This window comes from Sprattus sprattus (genome assembly GCF_963457725.1).
Source record: "Sprattus sprattus genome assembly, chromosome: 5".
Lineage (NCBI taxonomy): Eukaryota > Metazoa > Chordata > Actinopteri > Clupeiformes > Clupeidae > Sprattus > Sprattus sprattus.
In genome coordinates, this window is record NC_137924.1 from 8,460,515 (window position 1) to 8,485,514 (window position 25,000).

Consider the following 25,000-nt stretch of genomic DNA (forward strand, 5'->3'; position numbering starts at 1 on the left):
GCACGCTTTGGGGGACATTTTGTCTGCAGAGATCAACTAATAAGAGCATCTGACAGAGACTGCACTAACACATTAATAGTCAGTGACACATGATGAAGAAAGCAGCGCTCACAGTCGGGGCTGGTCTCAAACTCAAACTTGCGGCTGCTGCTCCCGTAGCCGGCTGCGGTCCGGGCGCGGATCTGGAGCAGGTAAGTGGTGTCTGGTTTTAACCCATTCAGGGTCACGTTGGTGCCCTTCGACCTCAGGATGGTGTAGCTGGTCTCTTGTTCCTGCTTTAGGTTAGAAGTCACAGAGAGAGAGAGAGAGAGGGGAAAGGCAGGCAGGAGAGAAGAGGAAAGGACACAGTCAGTAAATATCAGCCTGTAGAGAGAGATGGACATGGTGACAGCAGGGATACACTTAACCAGCAGTAGTGAATGAGAAGATAAGCGCCTCTCGTTTGCTGCCTTCCCTCACCTGCTTACTGACAGCTTTCATATGAACACCGAGGGAGCAGTGTGTGTGTGTGTGACTGTGTGTGTGTGTGTGTGTGTGTGTGTGTGTGTGTGTGTGTGTGTGTGTGTGTGTGTGTGTGTGTGTGTGTGTGTGTGTGTATGAACACCGAGGGAGCAGGAGTGTAATGGGAGGTCAGTCCCCTGTGTAAAAATGTGCCTTTGTAATCAGGTGTGTCCACGGCCATTGGGGACCCTGCCAACTCTTGCTTGATAAATTGCCACCATTATTTTTTATGGCTTTTCTAAGGATCTCTGTGGTGTGCTGATCCTCTCTACCAGCAAAAATGGCAACGGATTTATAGGCCGTCTTTACTTTCAAACCATTGTTTCCAGATGTGCTTCTGACTGGAGCGAAAGAGAGAAAAAAAAAAGAGTATGGAGTGGAACTCTTAGCTATTTGTCCGGGTCAGAAATTCAGGAAGAAAGAAAGACCAGTTTCTTTTCCCTACGTTCCAGGCAAGCAACAAGTGGGCTGTCCACGGGCGTTTGCATCTCTAGCCTCTGTAGTGCTCATCTCTAGTGCTCATCTCCTGCCTCTGTAGTGCTCATCTCTAGTGCTCATCTCTAGCCTCTGTAGTGCTCATCTCTAGCCTCTGTAGTGCTCATCTCTAGCCTCTCTAGTGCTCATCTCTAGCCTCTGTAGTGCTCATCTCTAGCCTCTCTAGTGCTCATCTCTAGCCTCTGTAGTGCACATCTCTAGCCTCTGTAGTGCTCATCTCTAGCCTCTCTAGCCTCTGTAGTGCTCATCTCTAGCCTCTGTAGTGCACATCTCTAGCCTCTGTAGTGCTCATCTCTAGCCTCTCTAGCCTCTGTAGTGCTCATCTCTAGCCTCTGTAGTGCTCATCTCTAGCCTCTCTAGCCTCTGTAGTGCTCATCTCTAGCCTCTGTAGTGCTCATCTATAGCCTCTAGTGCTCATCTCTACCCTCTGTAGTGCTCATCTCTAGCCTCTGTAGTGCTCATCTCTAGCCTCTGTAGTGCTCATCTCCTGCCTCTGTAGTGCTCATCTCTAGCCTCTCTAGTGCTCATCTCTAGCCTCTCTAGCCTCTGTAGTGCCCACCTCTAGCCTCTGTAGTGCCCACCTCTAGCCTCTGTAGTGCTCATCTCTAGCCTCTGTAGTGCTCATCTCTAGCCTCTGTAGTGCACATCTCTAGCCTCTCTAGTGCTCATCTCTAGCCTCTGTAGTGCTCATCTCTAGTGCTCATCTCTAGCCTCTGTAGTGCTCATCTCTAGCCTCTGTAGTGCACATCTCTAGCCTCTGTAGTGCTCATCTCTAGCCTCTCTAGTGCTCATCTCTAGCCTCTGTAGTGTTCATCTCTAGCCTCTCTTGCCTCTAGTGCTCATCTCTAGCCTCTGTAGTGCTCATCTCTAGCCTCTGTAGCCTCTAGTGCTCATCTCTAGCCTCTCTTGCCTCTAGTGCTCATCTCTAGCCTCTGTAGTGCTCATCTCTAGCCTCTGTAGTGCTCATCTCTAGCCTCTGTAGTGCTCATCTCTACCCTCTCTTCCTCTAGTGCTCATCTCTAGCCTCTGTAGTGCTCATCTCTTGCCTCTGTAGTGCACATCTCTAGCCTCTGTAGTGCTCATCTCTAGCCTCTGTAGTGCTCATCTCTACCCTCTCTTCCTCTAGTGCTCATCTCTAGCCTCTGTAGTGCTCATCTCTAGCCTCTGTAGTGCTCATCTCTAGCCTCTGTAGTGCTCATCTCTTGCCTCTGTAGTGCTCATCTCTAGCCTCTCTAGTGCTCATCTCTAGCCTCTGTAGTGCTCATCTCTAGCCTCTGTAGTGCTCATCTCTAGCCTCTGTAGTGCTCATCTCTACCCTCTCTTCCTCTAGTGCTCATCTCTAGCCTCTGTAGTGCTCATCTCTAGCCTCTGTAGTGCTCATCTCTAGCCTCTGTAGTGCTCATCTCTAGCCTCTGTAGTGCTCATCTCTAGCCTCTCTTCCTCTAGTGCTCATCTCTAGCCTCTGTAGTGCTCATCTCTTGCCTCTGTAGTGCACATCTCTAGCCTCTGTAGTGCTCATCTCTAGCCTCTGTAGTGCTCATCTCTAGCCTCTCTAGCCTCTGTAGTGCTCATCTCTAGCCTCTAGTGCTCATCTCTAGCCTCTGTAGTGCTCATCTCTAGCCTCTGTAGTGCTCATCTCTTGCCTCTGTAGTGCTCATCTCTAGCCTCTCTAGCCTCTGTAGTGCTCATCTCTAGCCTCTCTAGTGCTCATCTCTAGCCTCTGTAGTGCTCATCTCTAGCCTGTGTAGTGCTCATCTCTAGCCTCTGTAGTGCTCATCTCTAGCCTCTGTAGTGCTCATCTCTACCCTCTCTTCCTCTAGTGCTCATCTCTAGCCTCTGTAGTGCTCATCTCCTGCCTCTGTAGTGCTCATCTCTAGCCCCTGTAGTGCTCATCTCTACCCTCTCTTCCTCTAGTGCTCATCTCTAGCCTCTCTAGCCTCTGTAGTGCACATCTCTAGCCTCTGTAGTGCTCATCTCTAGCCTCTGTAGTGCTCATCTCTAGCCTCTGCAGTGCTCATCTCTAGCCTCTGTAGTGCTCCTCTCTAGCCTCTGTAGTGCTCATCTCTAGCCTCTAGTGCTCATCTCTAGCCTCTGTAGTGCTCATCTCTAGCCTCTCTAGCCTCTGTAGTGCTCATCTCTAGCCTCTGTAGTGCACATCTCTAGCCTCTGTAGTGCTCATCTCTAGCCTCTCTAGCCTCTGTAGTGCTCATCTCTAGCCTCTGTAGTGCTCATCTCTAGCCTCTCTAGCCTCTGTAGTGCTCATCTCTAGCCTCTCTAGCCTCTGTAGTGCTCATCTCTAGCCTCTCTAGCCTCTGTAGTGCTCATCTCTAGCCCCTCTAGTGCTCATCTCTAGCCTCTGTAGTGCTCATCTCTAGCCTCTGTAGTGCTCATCTCTAGCCTCTCTAGCCTCTGTAGTGCTCATCTCTAGCCTCTCTAGCCTCTGTAGTACTCATCTCTAGCCCCTCTAGTGCTCATCTCTAGCCTCTAGTGCTCATCTCTACCCTCTGTAGTGCTCATCTCTAGCCTCTAGTGCTCATCTCTAGCCTCTGTAGTGCTCATCTCTAGCCTCTGTAGTGCACATCTCTAGCCTCTGTAGTGCTCATCTCTAGCCTCTAGTGCTCATCTCTAGCCTCTCTAGCCTCTGTAGTGCACATCTCTAGCCTCTGTAGTGCTCATCTCTAGCCTCTGTAGTGCTCATCTCTACCCTCTCTTCCTCTAGTGCTCATCTCTAGCCTCTGTAGTGCTCATCTCTAGCCTCTGTAGTGCTCATCTCTAGCCTCTGTAGCCTCTGTAGTGCTCATCTCTAGCCTCTGTAGTGCTCATCTCCTGCCTCTGTAGTGCTCATCTCTAGCCCCTGTAGTGCTCATCTCTACCCTCTCTTCCTCTAGTGCTCATCTCTAGCCTCTCTAGCCTCTGTAGTGCACATCTCTAGCCTCTGTAGTGCTCATCTCTAGCCTCTGTAGTGCTCATCTCTAGCCTCTGCAGTGCTCATCTCTAGCCTCTGTAGTGCTCCTCTCTAGCCTCTGTAGTGCTCATCTCTAGCCTCTAGTGCTCATCTCTAGCCTCTGTAGTGCACATCTCTAGCCTCTGTAGTGCTCATCTCTAGCCTCTCTAGCCTCTGTAGTGCTCATCTCTAGCCTCTCTAGCCTCTGTAGTGCTCATCTCTAGCCCCTCTAGTGCTCATCTCTAGCCTCTGTAGTGCTCATCTCTAGCCTCTGTAGTGCTCATCTCTAGCCTCTCTAGCCTCTGTAGTGCTCATCTCTAGCCTCTCTAGCCTCTGTAGTACTCATCTCTAGCCCCTCTAGTGCTCATCTCTAGCCTCTAGTGCTCATCTCTACCCTCTGTAGTGCTCATCTCTAGCCTCTAGTGCTCATCTCTAGCCTCTGTAGTGCTCATCTCTAGCCTCTGTAGTGCACATCTCTAGCCTCTGTAGTGCTCATCTCTAGCCTCTAGTGCTCATCTCTAGCCTCTCTAGCCTCTGTAGTGCACATCTCTAGCCTCTGTAGTGCTCATCTCTAGCCTCTGTAGTGCTCATCTCTACCCTCTCTTCCTCTAGTGCTCATCTCTAGCCTCTGTAGTGCTCATCTCTAGCCTCTGTAGTGCTCATCTCTAGCCTCTGTAGCCTCTGTAGTGCTCATCTCTAGCCTCTGTAGTGCTCATCTCTAGCCTCTGTAGTGCTCATCTCTAGCCTCTGTAGTGCTCATCTCTAGCCTCTGTAGTGCCCCAGGCAGGGCTGAAGGAGGCAGCTGCCATCTCACTCTCCAGAGGCACATGGAGGATGGTTGGCATTCGGCTCCATCCATGACCTTTAAGCAAAGCCTGCCCTCCCCACCACTGCTGGTGCTATAACATTACCCATGCTGAAGTCATTAATGCTAAACGAGATTTGTGAGAATCATTTTGGGGGTACAGCAAACACATAGCAGAATGAACTCTATTAAGTTTCATGTCTAGACGAAACACGCTAATTGGTTTGTTGATGACGACTGGTATGTCCTATAACAGTGAAGTGCTGCCAGATGACAGGAACGGGCTACAGTTACATATGACGGATTTAAATATAAAATGCTCTTATCCACTAATCAGAGTGAGAATCAACTGTGCAGATGAATATATAAGCCTGTACACAACCTCCAAGAGCAAGATGGCATGCTGGTCCTGTTTACTATACTCTGGCATGCACTGTCAGTTTTTGTTTGGTAACATGTCAAGTTTACGGGTCAAGGTTGGGCTTCGTTTATGAAGTTTCACTGAAAGACAGATGGCTACAAACACTCTTTTGTGCACTCAACACCAGGCCGGTAAAACATGAGACTTCAGGAAGCACACTGATCCCTCTTAAGATGTCATTTCCATACATTAGCCACATTCCCCTTGTGCTGGCCAGCATTACGCCTCCCCTCATTTTCTTGTTTTGACTTTTGGTCGCACCTAATCTTTATACGTGGGTCACATTTCGTTTCAGTTTTATTTCACACATTCAAATATTCCACCGCTGTAGAAATGGTTTCGTATTAGATGGATTAGAATTGTTGAATGATATACACTTTATATGCCTTTTAGAGTTGAACACTGTGTCTTCTAATTGAGTTGAGATATTCACTTTGGCAAGACAGATTATAAGTGTGTAAAAATACAGATAGATTTATAAAAAAATAAAGTTTAAAATAAAACTTGCACGACACTTAATTTAACCCCACATCGCTGGAAGAAGCACTTGATATTAATGTCAGTCTTTAAGGCCTGCAGTAGAAAACAATACAGTGTCTAGTGTTGTCCAGTGTTGTCTAGTTGTTGTCTAGTGTTTTCTAGTTGTCGAGTGTCTGGAGTCTTCATTTAAATCATAAATCTTTTCCCAGGTTGTCACTGTTCAGTCCCCATGACAACACGTGATATCTACAAAATCATAAACAGGTGTGTCAGAACCTTCCCTTGATGGAAGTTCTCTTCCCATATGTCCCAGACTCACATCAGTAACCTCACGATGCTCGCATTTGACAAGGCGTGTGATTGTTACTTTTCAGTGTGTACATTATTGGTGGAATTTAATATGTTTGTCATGTTCTGCTGGCAATATAAATAACAAAATCTGTGATATTCTCTGCCAGAGGAGAACCAGAAATTGAGTAAATATGAAGAGCATTTCAACAGGCATTCTTTCCACGCAAAGCCTTTAAGGAAATAAACATTCCCAAATTAGAGAAAAATGTTTAATGTTTCTTTTTCACCCCAAGATTAATACGATAAAAACAGAAAAATAATCACAAACCTGTATTCCCACCATACTTCCTTTCCTTAAGGGCTCAACAGAGCCTTATCTCGATGTCAGTGCAATTACAAGAGCCTCTAATGTGGGAGAATAAAACTATGGACTCAGGATGATTCCCCCTCATTTCTGGGAAATGGTTCTGAGTAGGGTTCTCATATTTAGACACCCCTCGCGCTGTAAGCCTCCTTCTTCCAATGCATCCCTTATGCATGCATGTGATATATACACAGAGAGAGAGAGAGGGTGACTTGGTTCACCCCTGCCTAGCGTGTAATCACATGGAGCTTTATCTTAAGTGAAGCAGCATGCCCACCTTGCTGAAAGAGAGAGGAGTCGGGAGTGTTTCTCACAGGAGCTACGGCGTCCGTGGTAACGGTGCCTCTTACTACCATTTAGGCAGACATTTAGTGCTGTTTGTTTTGATTTATGGTACACAACATCCCTTCTCTGTAAACACAAGCTCGTTTTGAACTGGGAAGATTGACGCCAGTGCATTGCCTTTAGGCGCTTTTTTGTAAAGAGGTTATGTGTGTGCTGAGGTCTGTATGTACTTCTGTGGTCACTGTGAGCAGCTTTAAGTGCAGACCGAGGATCCAGTTCTTTGTGTGTGTGTGTGTGTGTGTGTGTGTGTGTGTGTGTGTGTGTGTGTGTGTGTGTGTGTGTGTGTGTGTGTGGCAGTGGGGGAGAGGGCTGATTTTTGTGTGTGTAGGTGGGGGCCCTCTTGTCATCTTTTGCCAGCTTTGATCAAGGGGGCACGGGAGGGTTTTAAGGGTGTCCCTGGCTTTTCCACATGGCAGCACCAACTGTGTGGGATTTCTGGAGCCCTCCACCCATGCCTGGTGGGGCTGCGCCGCACAGTGTTGTGTAATTAACAGGAATCAATGGCGAGGCAGACTGGATTTTTATTGTGAAAAGGGGGGGAAAAAAACTGTGCCACCCAGGGTCAAATGAGACATAGCAGATTCCTGGAGGCCCCAGTGGCGTACCTGTGCCAGACTGTAAGGCGAGCCGGAGATGAGCGGCCTTTTTGCTTGCAAATAAGGGGATTAAGGCCAAGCCAGGGCCTTTCTAAAGGCCAAGATTTGGAGCCTGACTGCTCATCCTGAAAGAGACACATTACAAAGGTCCTCTCTGTGTGTGAAGCACGGGGGTCTGGCAGGCCTTGCCAACGCTCGTTTATATGCCAGCAGATTGAACTGTGGTGTCAGTGGATCTGGGTGTCGGCGGCATCAATCTTGAGTGTCGCTCTGTGTGGTCACCCAGCCAAGGGAAGATGAGCTTATATCTTCCGCGAAACAAGCTCGTAAAAAGATGTGGCAGAAAAACAGTTCTGATGATCCCCGAAAGGGCCATCCCTCTCTCGGGGTGATTAAAATTGTCTCCGTGGCTAATTTCTGTATCAAATGTCACAGATAGTTCATCCCAGGGCCCCGTCGAAGGGCGGCAATTTGTCCACTGTTAATTTTCACATAGAGACCTCGAAGACACATTTATTGATGGTAATAAACCCTCTCTCCATTAAGCAAGGTTTTCGACCTTATGTCTGGAAAGAATCGTTTCACAGACAAGATCTCGTCCGCTGTGGAATTCCGAGCCTTCACTACACCAGAACGTATTGTCCATACGTGAAGAATGAAATGAACAATAGGTAAACATTTTAGCACTTTTACTTAGTCTGAGATGAGAAAAGACCAAATCAAATTGGGTGTGTGCATATGTGTGTGTGGTCATACAGTCAAAACGTTTACCCACAAGACGATGGAATGTTTTTTCTGTGGCAGGATTATTGGCCAGCTGCCATTGGAGACTGTTGTAGGGACTCCTATTCATGCCCCTCAGATCCCTTGCCAGTTTGGGCAAGGAGACTCCCACAATGTCAGGCTCCCACTTAGGTGCCAAACCCAGAGGCGGCTGCCTCCTTCAGCCCGGCCTGCCGGAGGGAGACGCACCCGACCCCGCTTCACGTGGACGGGGCCAACATCACACAGTTCTGACAGGCTGAGAGGACCAGCCCCAGGCTGCTCTCAGGCCCGGGGAGGAAAAAGAGCAGCATTGATGTGGGACAACAAAGCTCACCACCGCCATTCAGCGCATTAAGTCAATCAGGACCGAATCCACTGCACGCTTCATTAATCATACGGCAGCTGAGAGAGGAGACCTGGAGGAGGCCTGCAGGACAGGGTCGCCACAGGAGAGCAGGTTATTGTGTGAGATGGGGGCTGAGAGAGAGAGCCGGGGGCTCCTGTAACACATGGCTTTAACAGGAGGGAGGTGCCAAGATCAGGCAGGATTTTCTGACATGAACACTCAATGGGATCAAAGTTGGAGACATACGACATGGTTACTGTCTGGTAGGGAGAGTTTTCGACGTGACAGGCTGCTTGTTATGCCTGACTCTGGAGCAGAAGAGAAAGCGATGTCTGGAGGAAGACAAAACCACTCGAACAGGGACTGCCGTGCCACACTGGTTTGTTATTCAACCAAGCCTCCATTGATTTGGTTTGCAGGCATATGAACCAATGACAAGAACCACGGCCTCAGCCATGTGGCAGCAGCAGTTTGGATTAAAGCAGCCATGATGGGGGACATTAAGGGAGGGACACACTCAGTTAGAATGCTAATGCTAGTGCACAAAACTGCCCTCACCTTTTCATAGTACTTGACCTCGTAATCCAGGATGATGCCATTGGGTCTCTCCGGCTCCAGCCAGGACAGTGAAATACTGTTCCGGGATGTTCTGTCCTTCCTGATCACTGTGACTGGGGAAGGTGCTAGAGAGAGAGAGAGAGAGAGAGAGAGTGAGAGAGAGAGAGAGAGAGAGAGAGAGAGAGAGTCAGAAAGTGTTCAAATGTAAAACAGAGACAGCGTGGAACAAACGTGAAATGAGAGGATTAGTCTCCTCACTACCTATGGCCTCTGACCTAGGCATAGTGTTACCACGGAGCGGCAGTTCACAGGAAGTTCAGAGGATTACGATTCAACGTTTTGCATTTTGCATCCTGTGAATACTTCCTGTTGACATAATTGAATTTGCTCTCCAGCGGGGTCAGACTGAACGCTACAAGAGTTCAGGATTCAGACACACAATGCCGGTGTCCCCGAATACTGAATCAAATCAAAGACCCTTCATCCATCTGGCTGTAAGTGAGGCCCACTCTATCAAAGTGAAGACAAGCAGCACAGAGTATGAATCAGTGCCACCCGTTCTATTTCAGATCCAATGAAGCCTGAGCATTCCTCTCTCTCTCATGGTACTCTTGCTGCAGTGCTTCACATGGTCTCAATCTGCGTCCATAATTCAAGTCAGAGCTCCATCGCAGCCTCCGCCCGTCTCTCTCTCTCTGTCTCACTCTTTTTCTTTCAATTTTTACAGCTCTCTAATTGTAAAACAGCATGGAGGCCATGGAGGCATCCAACTACCCCGCGTTTTAATTTTATTAGACCACAGGAAAAAACATGTTGTTCTTTGAAATGTTCAGGCTTCTCTTGATTGTGATTATACACTTTAAAAATGCCCTTATTTTTTCCTCTCCCTTGGCAGTTATTTTTTCCTGGTAATGAATCCAGATGGAGTGAGTCTGCTCCCCCGGACCACCAGTTCCCGCCCCTTTCATTCAGATAGGAAAGGTATTATTGAAGTTTTATGGCTGCCACAGTTTATGGTTATTCTGATTTACAGCGGCTGGGCCCTAGGCTTTCTTGACACTTGGTATCTTTCTCAGTTTTTTTTCAAGAACCAGCAGGACCGAGAAATGGTTGATAGTCTCAAAGTACTGGAGCAAAGAAGCATGACCTCACAAAGCGCATGCAGAAAGGGTGAGACTATGTCCTGCCAATTGCAAGCCTATCAAGTTTCAAAATTGCAGGGGGAAAGACCTTTCTTGCCGCTCCAAATCACCCTGCTTATGCATTAGACACAGACTACCAACCCCTTACACAGTTGCACAGGTGTGGCTGGTTCGAAGGCTCCTTTTCTCTGTTTCAGCAGAAGACTTTGACGGTGACGTTTTTGAACGAAACAGTAAGAGAGAATGAAAGGTTCCGTGCAGGGCACCGAGTCAACAAAATGTCTTCCGCATGACACAAGGGATTAGTGTGTGGGAAAGAGGCCCCAAGTGTGCTATATCTGGGTGTCCTCGTCTGCATCGGATCCTTCCTTCCTCCCTCTCTCCACCTAGGGTTTGACTCGGGTCTTAATGTGAGTTAGTGTGGAAGACACTACGGCTGAGCCTTTTTTATGCCTTCAGTCCTGGTAGCGAAATTAAAGCCTAACATGTGCTCTAATAATCTGATACAAGGTCGACCCTAACGGTTCCTCTAACTTAGCTATACCTTGATCAATGTAAACTTCTTGATTCGCTGTAGGATGTTAGCCAGGCTATTGTGTCTGTGTACATATAGTTATGGCTTCTTCTTCTTCTTACAGACTGGCATCCTACTGCGCAACACAAGACAATAAACTATATTTTCCCATTTCCACCCATTTGTTGAAATCCACATCCTGCTTTGAGCTACAGTGTTTGAGGGGTGGGGGTGGTCTGGCGTGGTGTGGTGTGGTTAAAACACGTCTTGCAACACCTTATCAGAATGGGGTGGGATGATTTGGTCTCTTCATGAAACCGTCTACGCACTGCCAGAAGGAAGCAGGATGTGTGTGTGAATGTGTGTGTGTGTGTGTGTGTGTGTGTGTGTGTTGGGGGGGGATTGGGTCCGGGAGACCCTGAATCTTATGGGAGCAAGGAGGATCGCACAATACTTTACTAACACGAAGGGCAGATTGCATGTGCTGACCTCCCTCCCCATGTCTGCTCCACACATGGCGGTTGTGTTTAGAGCATGATGAGGGAGCTGCGCTGACATCCCAAAGAGCCCCCCCCCCCCCCCCCCCCCCCTCATGAGGCGCCAAGAACACAGCTGCAGCCCCCCACTGGGGAAGATCAGCCCTTCACACGTCCATCTCCCTCTTCCAGCCTTTTTATGGGACTGTTAAGGTGGCTGGATTACGGAGCCCAGTGCAGGAGGATCAGGGCAGTGGCAAAAGCGGTCAAAACCACTTTAGTTTTGAAGGCCTTTATAGGAAGAGGAGGCTAGTCCGCAACGAAACCAGTCTGGAGACGCAGTGGCAGTTGGCATGTTTACATATCGCCAAGCAACTCAAGGACAAGGGGCTTCCCCGAACTTTGCAGCCCTACGCTCCGAAGCAAATATGACTGAAAGAATAATAGAGAAGTTGGGCGTCTGGCATGTTTGTATCTTTGTGTGTACTGCAAGTCAATATAATGCAATCAGATATAAACATATTGGAGTTAATACACAACTTCCTCCGTGGGAAACTAGACGATGAGATTGTTATAACTCTAATGGAGATTAGCACCAGTGAATCACCTGTCCATACACAGAAACCCCAACGGCACGGCTGGTGTCATATACATAGTTCCCGTTCTCAGCCAGCACAGCTCTCAGCCAGATCTACTCCCTCTTCCCCCTTACATGGTGGAGCACAGTAAAATTATGAGGCAAGCATACAGCTTTTAAATCTTTATTTACAACCCCATCTCTACAGGTTTACGGCTCTGTCATCACAACGCAGCCGTGTCCAGCAACATCACCTTTAATGGGTCGCAGCTGTGCTAACAAACGAGGAAGATAATATTCTCTACAGACCTTAACTCTGTTTGATAAAAATCTTAATCCAAATGTTATGGTCCTATTGCTGTAAAATGATAAAAAACAGAAGTTCATCCCAGCGACAGAGGGACTCTCCTGCGATGATAAAACAGTAGTACACCAGTGCAGATTGCTATCCTCTCATCCCTTTGAGATCAGACAGCATTATAACAGCCTTTGTTCAAAATCTATCCGCCTTGTTGTACTACTGTTGCAGGTTCCAGCGACACCAATAAGGCCTTAGTCAAAGTGAAGCTGCTGGATTCTCACCATCATGGTAAGGGTATTACAAGGTTTAAACTCTAGTCAACTGGTCCCCGTGGAATACAGGGGTGCAAAACGATCAATCTCTAGCCTTTGATCTACACTAGTTCTCTCTAGCCTACTCTTTTTTTTTACGACATGGAGAACTGCAGCAGCGCTCCAAAGCTCAAGTCTTAAGCCCTGTGCTAAATCATCTCCCAGGGCCTTGCACCTATCACTTAAAAGCCTATAGGCGGAGCTGACAGAGGCAGCGTCCCTCAGGAACGAGGAGGAAGAGAGATGCACGTCTTCGCCATGGGGGAAACCTGACCTGAATGGGAAGCAGATGGGCGTCTGCTGCAGACTGTCTGCATCTATCTCCACTGTCTCTCTACAGTAACCTGCCTGCCTGCCGGGGTCATGGCACCACCTTCTGCCTGCCCCCCATCTCTACCAGCAGACACACTCAAGCACATCTCTTATGTCCGATACAAACCCTCCCTCCCAGACATACAGTAGCACACATAGACACACACACATTCCGGTCAACTGTCTGGATAGTCCAACATGATGGTCTTGGGGGAATTGAATTTTTAACAGTTATTGCACATTATAAAACAATTGGGTTCTAGCGCGTAATTTAGCTGTTTCTGATTGGACAAGAGACGTTCCATGCTATAGGTTATTTGTCAACATACCTACAGTTACGGGACTTTTCACAGCTAAAAATAAATCACTCCGCGATGAAACATTTGCATTGATGATAACCGTTAATTCAAAGTTTTTAAAATTCCAAACCAAGACGTTGACAATGGAACTATTTTTTGTTGCGGAGAAACAATGGCGAAATAAACCATTTTTAATCAATAACTTCGTGTTGAAATGTTAATTTGTTGACAGTAGAATTGTTTTATAAAAGCAATATAGCACTCGTGGGAGTGGGGTAGGTAAGGGATAATCCCACGGGTGTTGTTGCCTACGCCACTCGGCCTTCGGCCTCGATGGCTACGGCCGAACACCACCCGTGGGATTATCCCTTACCTACCCCACTCCCACTCGTGCTATATTGCTTAATTAATGTGTGGGATTTGATGTGTCTCTATTAAGACTACTTGTGCCAATTTTGAAGGTTGAGGAAGTCGTTGATAATATTCAGTATTTTGTTGACAAACATTTTTGTGTCAAAAACAGTGGGGTGGGGTTAGCTATGTCATGATCTAGGCTCACAGGTGGGGACCTTCCACTCTGGAAGTCTAGAAGCCTCACCTGCTTGGTTGGTCGTTATGATGACAGCAGCATACTGGCGGTGGGTGGAAGCCAGCGAGGACACTCCGTTCTGTGCCTCGATCTCAAAGGTGTAGTTGGTGTGTGCCAGCAGGTCGGCGACGGTGACCGTGGTGTTGTGGAGGCCCGTGGCGCGGGGCAGGAAGCGCACCGTGCCTCGGCAGGGCTCACACAGCCGCGGCCCCGGCCAGCAGCGCTTGCACACCACGTTGAAGATGACATCCTTCCGGCCGCCCATGTCCTCTGGCCTGCTCCAGTCCAGGATCACAGACGTCTCATTGATCACTGAGATGACATTGCGTGGGGCAGAGGGTGGCTCTGGAGACAGTACAGATCCATACAAGAGCATTAGGGCACAAGTCTGACGCCAAAGTCAAGCTTTGAATTTTTGCAGATATCACAGAACTTGTACATATTTCTTTAAATGTTAAAATGGATTTAAATAAACTCCTGTTCTATCTGACCCCTTAGGTGATGAAAAAGGTAATGTCTAAGAACACTTTGTGATTTGAGATGGCATATGTACTGTAAGTCACTTTATAAGGAACTGGCAGGTTGTGGACGAATTGATTTATCTTACAGTGGCATTCAATTTTACAAAAAATTGACACAACAATCTCTAAGATTAACTCTAACAACCATCAGATGGTTCTATTTTGTCTCAGCATTTTGAGATGGCAAATGTACTGTAAGTCACTTTATAAGGAACTGGCAGGTTGTGGACAAGGTGATATATCTTACAGTGGCATTCAATTCGACAAATATTTTCAACAATCTCTAAGATTAACTCTGACCATCAGATGGTTCTATCTTGTGAAAGCAAGTTACATTTCTATCTTGTCTCAGCATTTTGCAGTTGTTCAAAAACAATTCAAGACTGTAAATTGAATAACAATTAAAACCATTAAATAGAGAATGATATTGATATACAGGAGAGAAATGCAGCCTTTAACACCACAATGTGAAATGCATACTCTTATATTCAAACTAAAATGCACCTTGAGATAGACGTTCCACACGTGTAAGCCTGTGCATACATATGTCATACTTGAATACAATCTATACTGAAACATACACTACAAAATGTCTGGAAACCACAGTAGCAGTTGGGTCTGATGTGGAAATTGAGCTGGAGCCTGTCTTCTTTTTCTACCTCAATCAAGCATTGGCAGCCATGAAAGTACTGGCAGAACATTTTAAACTTCCATTATTAGTTATGGAGGGAAAAGACTCTGCACGTTTGTTAGATTAACTTTAAAAAGAATGTTGCTATAAAAATGGGAAGAGAAAGGGCAGCGAGTGATTTCCTCCTGATTGGAATAGCAGGCGTGTCGGCGGCCAGTTCTGTTTCGCAGAGGAAGCGGCACTTCTAAGGTAGCGAACACATCTTTATCAGGCCAATCGCTGTTACTATGCCGACACTAGAACAGAATGATTTTCTATAAAGAAAAAGAGAGACAGGATGGTTCAGGGGAGAATTGGGTTTTAAAGATGAAAAAGATATGTTCGAGATTGTTTGATTTGACGTGACCATTTTACACGACTCCGGAGCCCTGTATAAGAGTTATTTCCGATGTCTTTGAACCTATAACTTGGACGGATAGCTCACAGAGGCCGTGAGGAAGGATCTAATACTGCTGTGGGGAAGGGCAGAATAGCTATTTTACACAATCTGATCTCTTTCTTCTTGGCCCTAGAAAAACAATATATCTGAACTTCGACTTCGAGTTCAAGCATTTAAAATGGTCCCTTCCATGACAGACAGGATACTGCAGCAGACTTATTTACTTGTAGCAGCAGAGGAGGAGGTTGTGGCCTGTTAAGACGGCTTATTACTCAGTCTACCTCTGTTTGCCTGGTTATTGTTCATTTCACATCCCGTAGAAGGTAATCCTTTCCACACCTATTGAAAAATGATTCACAAAACCTAAAATCAGGTGACTTCATGCAGTCTATGGAATCTGGGTCACGTAGCAGGGAGAGACAGAGCAGTTAAGACAGGGCCAGTTAGAAGAGGAGGCTTTGATCTAGACTTACAATAAAAATTGCACTGTGTCAGTGAAAATGAACACACTGGATGGCATCTCAGCAGGGAGCTTGCAACAAGCCATGAATTACACAACCTGCTCCGTTTAACAGGCTTGTCTCTATACCTTTATCCTGTAAACACCCCACTCCCTGTGTACATGTTCTCCCTATGTGTATTGTTTTTATTGTGATTCAGGTATGTATGTTTGTGAGTTGAGTGTATAAGCTACTGGATGACCATACATTTCCCTCGGGATCAATAAAGTATCCATCTATCTATCTATATATCAATCTTATACACATAGGTGTGAACACGGTGACTGTTTAACTGCTGTCCTGCATCTACAGCATCCACCAAAACAAGTATACAGTTGTGTAAATATGGTTTATAGTTCTCATGTCCTTGCCTCTGTGTGTGCAGTTAATGAGTATGGACTTCACAGGGAAACATCAAATACTGACAGGAAGACGTAAACATCAATAAACACAGATACTGTGGACATGAATGTCAAACATACAATACAGCTCAATTGCTGCAGCTCCCTGAAATAGTTTTGTGATTAGGGCTCTGGTAAAAATATGAAAGTAAAACTTAAAACAGTTGTGTAATAAATAAGTAAACATGACCTATTTTTTCTTTATTTTTGAATCTTCAGCCAAGCATCCCATATCTGATGTACAAAACATCAAAGGGAGCACTCCAAATAACCTTGGCAGATTAATGACTTTAAAATAAGCATTTCCTCGCATTAGTTGTGCTTGACGTTTATCTATGCAAGTCAGGGGACCATCCACACATCGCTGGGGACTCAGTGTAGATAAATGTGATAATTTAAGGCCTGTGACTTCACCAGAGGCTCCGACTCATATCGGCTGTCTCAGCTCTTTACAGACCTGCCTCTATCAATGTTTCCATTTAAGCATGTGAAGGGGGAGGGACAGGGAGAGAACAGGGAAACCAATTTGGCACATCATAATCTGCAGCTGAAACTGGCCACAAGAGATGAAGTGGAATAGACGACAGTGAATCGCTCCTGGCACTGAAGATTAATGCGCTACGTATGAGAGGAGAGTGACCCAATATGGAGACTACCTCACGGATGTCACGCGAGAAACACCCAATTGAACATGGCCTCAGAATTCAACGGGGCTCTCATTGTTTTTTTCTACCTCGGATGTCACGCAAGAAACACCCAATTGAACTTGGCCTCAGAATTCAACGGGGCTCTCATTGTTGTTTTTTTTTCTTTCATATGACGCAAATTATCACGGAGAGGAATGTCATGTTTTATGGTAATGTGTTTTTGGAGCGCTCGGCAGTCTTGCTGTGTGTTTGTCTGTCTACCATCTGCAACTGCTCCTTTCGTGTTTGTGTGTGTGTGTGTGTGTGTGTTTGTGTGTGTGTGTGTGTGTGTGTGTGCGTGTTTTTGTGTGTGTGTGTGTGTGTGTGTGTGTGTAGTGTGTGTAGTGTGTGTGTGTGAAGTGTGTGTGTGTGTGTACGTGTGTGTGTGTGTGTGTGTGTGTGTGTGTGTGTGTGTGTGTGTGTGTGTGTGTGTGTGTTTGTCTGTCTACCATCTGCATTTGCTCCTTTCTGAAAGAGAATGGGTTAGCTCTAGCGCTGCAGCTCCACCCTACAGAGGCCTGCTGGGTAAAAACGGTTAAAAATAAACAAACCGAGGGTCTACACTCACTGGGCGCTCCGGGGAGAGAGACGAGCTGTGGAGGATCAGAAGCTCGCTCTTGGCCAGCCAACACAAATTCATCATTTATAGCACAAACACATACTCACAAAGACGCAAGACCTCGAATACTGCACCATTGACAAAACACAATAGAGCCCGGAGGAAGGCTTTCTTGAAATAATCATTCGTTGCACTTGCATGTGGTGAAGGAAGACTACAATTTTCCATTTTATATCCCATGTGTTTTAGATAGCAAGTAGCTATACCTTCCAAACTAAACGAACATCATGCACCAAACAGATGAAAGTGTTTAACTTACGTGTGCAGGCCATGGATGCAGGGTCGCCCTCCGCACGGAAATAGTTCTTCTCACAGGAGCAGTGCACTGAACCCTCCTGGTGGGTGAAGCTGTGCGGGGGACACTTGGAACACTTCACATTGCCTGAAGACGCCTGGTAGAAACCAGGCCTGCAGGCTGTGAAAGGAAGTAGAGAGAGAGAGAGAGAGAGAGAGAGAGAGAGAGAGAGAGAGAGGGAGAGAGAGAGAGAGAGAGAAGAGGACCCATGAGGACAATAATGCAGTAATGCGGCTCCTGTATGTGTGCGTTCTGTTTGTTCAGGAGTAACTCAAGCATCTACGCTAAACAGACACACTCTGAGAAAGAACACAGAAACATCCAGAACAATCAAAAATGCATGTAAGCATGGGAAGAGCATGTGTATAGTTCAAAGAGGCCCCAACAGAAGTTTAGACTTTGCCTGCTCAAGGGGTCGGCGATATTTCAGCATAATAGTTGCCTACAGTATTACATCATGCCACAGCATGAATTGTGTTTCATATTTTTTTAAAGCATGAAATAAAGCTTACGAATGTCCCAGAATTGTGTCTGTTAGATTATTATCAGTTACCTTATCAGTTACCTGTAGTCTAGCCTACAATTACCAAATGAGAAAGCTAGGTAACCAGCAAACTGTGAAATTGGTTTTAAGAATCTGCTTCATTAAGAACAATTGCAATTGAACAATTGAATGAATGTAATATATTTGGCCACTGGTGAAACTTGCTCCTGTTCCAAACATTACAAACAATGGAAAGCTCATCAAATGCCAAGCTAATACACTACTATACTACAATATACTTACAGCAACTATGTCCTCTAAATGATGTTAAGATCATGTTTCCATTAGTAAATGTTGTGACATGCAACAGGACATCCCTCAAGCATGTAAACAAGCTGATGTTTCTGGCAGATAATGGCTATTTTGATGACTGAAGATTTAATTTCCTGCTTTTTGTTATTTCACTCATCCAGAGTAAACTGTGCTAGTAATAAGACTGTTTTATTTGAACTGTTCATTTAAAGAAATGTTTGATGATTATAATGTTACGTAATGAAAAAAAGATTCGATCTTTCGATGTTTCATTTTTTTAAATGCTTTTGCTACTGGATATTAAAATGTTATAAAGTGTGAAAACTTTAGATGATAAATACTGTGATATAATACTGATACTGTTCATACATTTGAGTTCATGGCACCCACCCCTTTGCTCAATATACTGTACATAATATACACATAAATATTTTTAATGAGCCATGTCTGGCGCTTTCAGAAGCCAACTTCCAGGGATGTTGCATGAATTATGCAAATTCCGCTCTTCAAATATCTCTGCTGTTAAATTGTCATCAGCAGCTCATTGAGTGCTATTTATGAGAATCCCATTCCATGATCGTTAATGAAGGGGAAAGGATCACAGCCAGCGTGCTAATTACAGCGCCTTGTGTCAATCAGCATTCCACTCCTCTCCTGTTGCATGTACCTGTCACTGGACACAGCCTCAGTGGTGTAGTATACCCACTTCATAAAAACAGGCGTTTATCCTGTGCTGTATAGGCTGCTTAAAAATAAATTAAGAGTATACCCACTTCTCCAGGGACCACTACACCACTGCACAGCCTGGACATGAAGCACAGCTTTAAGGCAGCAACAATGTATTTTCTAAACGCAAGCCCTCTATCTCCATACAAAACTACAAGAGATTATGAAGCGCATGTTTCTTATCTAACAGAATCATTACTCATGAAAGGCCGTCACTAAATATATGCCATAATGCGTTTATGCAAATACCATCAGGCTGTATATTTTATGCAAACCCATGGACTGCTTCTGTTGCCAAGTGTGTGCAGAGAGACAGACATGACCACAAGAAGATAAAAGACATCAGAAATGTAATTCTCCGTAAAGCTCTGGATTCTGCTTTGAAAGATCCAATGAAATAGGACTGAAATGGCCTGTGATTTTCGTCCGGGTATACATGACAAATGTTACCGAACACACAGAAGGACAGAAGAACTTTGAAACAAGTCCTGGAGAGGCACTGTGCGAAACATCTGGTCACTGGTCAGTATTTATAAATGGGAAAAGGAGTAGAAACAGAAGTTACTATAAGTGACCAGCGAGCAACACTAAATGAATACACAGACTGTTTTCTTCCCTTTGAAAAGCTATAGAGGATCATAGAGCCTTAGCTCCACCACAGCACTGCGTCGTCTAGACAGCCGTTTGCAGGGGGTGCCTCGCGCTGTCCAAGCAACTTCTCTCCACAATTTGTCAGTGTCTTGCCCAGCAATAGTCAACTGATAAAAGCTGGTAATGACAGAAAGCAGAAGCTAGCTTTCTCCTTCCCCAACATCCTGCCGACCCTTCCGATGTTAGGCAGACCCCAGGTCAGTTTAAGGGTGTCAGACATTATGTACAAGCATACAAGACCTCACCCCTAACCCCTCCGCTTTCAGAAACATAGGCGTGTTTGCGTTTTTGTGTACTGTGTGTACTGTGTGTGTGTGTGTGTGTGTGTGTGTGTGTGTTGGTGTGTGTGTGTGCGTGTGTGTGTGTGTGTCTGTGTGTTATTGATTGTATAGAGTATAATGAGATGCAGAAGGCTTTTCCTATGTTAGCAGGCAGGGGTTGAGGAAGGCGCATGAGAGGCATGTGTGACACCCAGCCTGCAGTGAACCAAAGTGCCCCTGTGTGATTTCTCACACACACACACACACACACACACACACACACACACGCCTCCTGGTAAGATGCACAGCATGCACTCAGTCTCAATACCAGCAGCTGTGACACTCACTCTCAAAGCAGCAGCACGCTAATAAAGCTTATGATAAGTGATGTGATCAGCACCATGGCACAATACTAGATCTCAATACACTCTTAACACAGCAGACTTCAGCTGGCCTAAATAAACAAGAGACGGAAGAGGAAGGTTATTCAACCAGACACGGCAGATTTGAGAGGGAGATATTGTAGAGACGTTATGAACCCAACAGCCTCCTAATCAATCAATATCAGTATTGGTTAGAACATGTGGTAAGTGCTGGCTAGAATGACTGACAGTTATATCCTTACAGTGGCTATTTCTAACCTGGAGGCTACGAAAAACACTCAGCAGATCTTGCTCATGTTAATTGTTCCTGAAACTCAATCCCTCTCTCTCTCCCTCTCTCAGACTGGCTGTATCCCTCTCTCTCTCTGCCTCACTCAGACTGGCTGTATCCCTCTCTCTCTCCCTCTCTCAGACTGGCTGTATCCCTCTCTCTCTCTCAGACTGGCTGTATCCCTCTCTCTCTCCCTCTCTCAGACTGGCTGTATCCCTCTCTCTCTCCCTCTCTCAGACTGGCTGTATCCCTCTCTCTCTCTGCCTCTCTCAGACTGGCTGTATCCCTCTCTCCCTCTCTCTCCCTCTATCAGACTGGCTGTATCCCTCTCTCTCTCTCCCTCTCTCAGACTGGCTGTGTCCCTCTCTCTCTCTGCCTCTCTCAGACTGGCTGTATCCCTCTCTCTCTCTCTCTCTCCCTCTCTCATACTGGCTGTGTCCCTCTCTCTCTCTCTCTCTCCCTCTCTCAGACTGGCTGTATCCCTCTCTCTCTCCCTCTCTCAGACTGGCTGTGTCTGGTGCAGACGGGGATCCTCTCGAGGGCTGACGCCACACCCAGCGCCGCTCACAGCACACACAGCCATATTGCTGGCATACGGCTGATTGGCCTGCACGGCTTTTGCACTGAAGTTGCACCAAATACAAATGAGTTCCTCATGTAATTTCCCCAAAACAATATATTTCATACGAAATCCTAAAGTGTAAGTGACTAGTCTACAGTTCTGTGGTTATTGCATCGCAGAAATGTATTTCTATCCTCAGCGTTTGCCAGACAGAAAAGAAGAATTTCAGGAAACTAACACTGAAGTTTCCACAAAGTGCCCCATCTGTTTTTTTGACTTTTGAGCATTTGGACTGGTTTGAAAAAAATAGGTAAATCAATGAACTGAAATGAGATGGCCACACAGACCTTCTACTTTCTCACAGAAGATGCTAAAATCCATCTTAGTTGCATTAACTCATGCCCCAATCACATCAGCGCCAGTGCACTCCCTCTTGAGCTCCCGGCTCCGATGAACTCTGACCCTGATCAATGGTGCTGATGTCACCTCAGAGACTCCCCCCTCCCTCAACCCATCATGCCCTGCTTGCAGCCAGTCACATTGCAAACGGTATCATTGTCTGTTGACTGTTTTACCACTGAATCTAACTGTTGTTGCAGTGTGTGTGTGTGTGTACTGTGTGTGTGTGTGTTTGTGCGTGTGTGTGTGTGTGTGTGTGTGTGTGTGTGTGTGTGTGTGTGTGTGTGTGTGCGCGTGTGTGTGTGTGCACTGTGTGTGTGTGCGGTATCATTGTCTGTTGACTGTTTTGCCACTGAATCTAACTGTTGTTGCAGATGTAGTCACAGTCACTGCATGCCAAAGTCCCAAACGACTTGTAAACATGCCTCTCGACAAGAAATATGTCCCTCCTTGTGACTTACATAAATATGCACTCACAAACCCATACGCATGCACAAGTTTTCAAGCACGTATTCAAAATATTATGAAACTAAATGAATGCATTCTGAGCAGCCATCAAGCACTCTGGTCCACTTCCTATGGTGGCCCCTGAAGGGCCGCAGAACGAGAGCGCTTTGAAATGTGAGCACCCCTCCTGTTTGTGCTGGGTTCCATGGAGCACTCAAATCACTACAGTCTTGTAAACAACTCTGATGATATGGCACTAGGCTCACCAAACATGTACCTCCTCAGTGTGTGCCTCCTTCCATTGCCAACGGTATGCATTGAGGGCGTCCTCGAAGCTGCCTGAACGTATTTAACTGCTAAGTGGAACAACACTGGCCAGACCAAAACAGAGCTGTGGCTGTTGATCAGGAGGGACGCTAGCTGGGCGAGAGGCCTGTGTGTACTGTGTGTGTGTGTGTGTGTGTGTGTGTGTGAGAGAGAGAGGCCTGGATGGCAGGAGAGGTCAGAGGGGTTTTGCTCCAGTGCAGCACTGACGGTGGTAAACAGAGCGAGGAGGCAGAGTGTTGACTAAACAAATGATTTCCTGGTGCTAGACCCCCCCCCCCCCTCCCTCCCCTGTTCATTCCATAAGGTCAGTAGGACTTCCACCCCCTTATTCCCTCTCTATCTCTCTCTCTCTCTATCTCTCTCTCTCTATCGCTCTCTCTCTATCTCTCTCTCTCTATCTCTCTCTCTCTATCTCTCTGTCCTTCTCCATGCATCTCCTTTTTCTTTCTTCCTGGATGCAAATCAAATTAGAGCCTGTCCACACAAAAATGTTGAAAATTGAGTTTGGGCAAAAATGCTGAAGTTTTGCTGCGATTTGGCCTTCCATCCACACCACAACAATGCCTGAAAACACAGACTCACCGTGTTGACAGGCCAAAACGGCTTTTTGAACGTCATAGCCCCAACTTTATCCAATCACATTTCAATCTCTGTGAAGCTTCAGTCTGAGCTCCGCCCACCTAAGCGTCCATCAGTGTCAATGGATGAAGTATTGCTCACGTGTATGATTGGATGTGTATGAGTGTGTGTGTGTGTGTGCATCCAGCATGTCACCTTAAACAGACAGTAAAACTAAATGGACACAGGTCAACATAATTCCTGGTACGTCTAACAGTCCATGAAGTATCAAAAGTGTTTTTGAAAGTCAGACACATCATGGTTGTTGGCCAATCTGGTATAATTCTACTAGGAGAACGTAATCTATTGGAGACATCAGCGGCAAAAGCCTGTTCTTGGTTTGATATAAAGCTAAGCTAAATGCTAGCTATATTTAGGTTAAGGGTAATGCAGGGTAAGTTCATCTAACTGGGGGAATTCTGTTCACCCAAACCACATTCTGCTGATATATAAAAATGAACGAAGATTAAGGACTTATCTTGTCTCATAGGGTCATTGCTTTAAAAGTAATCTTGTTTAGTTAAAGGCTATATCTTGCAGCATAGGTTATGCAAGGAATGTGATTTTACAAAGACGTAGCTCACAGGGATTCCACTAATTCTTGTGTTCCCATTGGACGCAGATGAGTTCTCAAAATGTTGTCGTCTGGATACGACACTTTTTGAAAAAATGAGGGGAAAGGAAAGACGCCATTTGGAAGGGGGCTTAGATTTGATCAGGCATTCTGCAGAGGCACCATTCTTCAGTGTTTTGGAATAATAGGCAGAGGCAAATGGCCCTGTGTCAGAAGGAAGGGAAATGAGGGAGAGAGGGGGGCATCAAGAGCACTTTGCATTGGAAACTGATATCACCATTGCGTTGTGCAGCCAGCGTTGGGGACTACCTAGGGCTCCAGCTCCAGCGTGTGTCTCCTGTATGTGTGTGTGTGTGTGTGTGTGTGTGTGTGTGTGTGTGTTTGAGGTGCCTCCCTGCCACCACATTAAGCTGCTACTGTGCATGTGTCTCCTGGCTGTATCTGAGTAAGTGGTGTGTGTGTGTGTGTGTGTGTGTGTGTGTGTGTGTGTGTGTGTTTGAGGTGCCTCCCTGCCACCACATTAAGCTGCTACTGTGCCACACCTTCCCTGGCCCACCCGTCCGTCTGACGCCTTTATTATTCAAATCAGGCCTGGCTGGGATCGCTTAATTAGGTGGTGCAGTAGCTGGGAAATGCCTCTCTTTTTTTTCTTTCCTCGAAGTGAAGCCTTCCCCACCACAACCCCACCCAAATGTGAAGAGCCTCTTGGCCTCTTGAAGGTTCTTGAAGTGAATAAGCCTCCCACTCCACTGCCATTACAGCGCAGCTAGCAGCACAAACACCACACACACACACACACACACACACACAGTACACACACACACACACACACACACACACACACAAACACCAGTCTGACTCCGGGGTTCTCCGCTATGAGTTACTGCACCTCTTAGCTGCACTCCGCTGTTCCACACAGCATTCATTTGGCAGAGGCACAAAGAGAGCGCGCCTAGTATTTCCCCTTCTTTAAGTGTGTCTCGTTTTGATTTCCTCTGGCTGTGGAGAGATGTATTGAATGGGGGGAGGGGGGCAATTAACATTTCCTGCGTCCATAAAGACAGTGTGCCGTGATGTAGTACGGGTCATTGAGACCGGGTCCGTGTTCATCAGACAAGCATTCATTCTCCCATCCATAATGTCTCACTAATGCACCCTGCCAGCCCCAGCAACAGCTGAACACCCACTTCAAACGTAATGAGGAACAGTTGAGCAATTTTAAAATAATTATTCCTGCAAATTAGTACAATATGTATTACATTGCCTAAAGTCGTTAGAAATGTATTTCCAGGGGAGAAAAAAAAACAATAGCATACAAGTACACATATTTCAAAGGCTATTTAAGTGTGTGTGTGTGTGTGTGTGTGTGTGTGTGTGTGTGTGTGTGTGTGTGTGTGTGTGTGTGTGTGTGTACATGTGTTTGTTGTGCTTGCTCGTATAGCATCTATACGCATCGTAGTCC

At 46.1% G+C, this 25,000-nt stretch overlaps 1 protein-coding gene across 2 annotated transcripts in view; it reads right to left on the reverse strand.

The window, feature by feature from the left end:
* The window catches only part of epha3 (eph receptor A3), a 95,068-nt gene that overhangs the window by 28,979 nt on the left and 41,089 nt on the right, over nt 1-25,000 (reverse strand). For both annotated transcript variants that reach the window (XM_080839124.1, XM_080839125.1), the window contains exons 4-7: nt 17,489-17,644; nt 13,442-13,777; nt 8,912-9,036; nt 113-275 (exon numbers count right to left, since the gene is read on the reverse strand). In XM_080839124.1, coding sequence (XP_080695250.1) covers nt 113-275; nt 8,912-9,036; nt 13,442-13,777; nt 17,489-17,644 — 780 coding nt within the window. The remainder of the gene's footprint in view (nt 1-112; nt 276-8,911; nt 9,037-13,441; nt 13,778-17,488; nt 17,645-25,000) is intronic.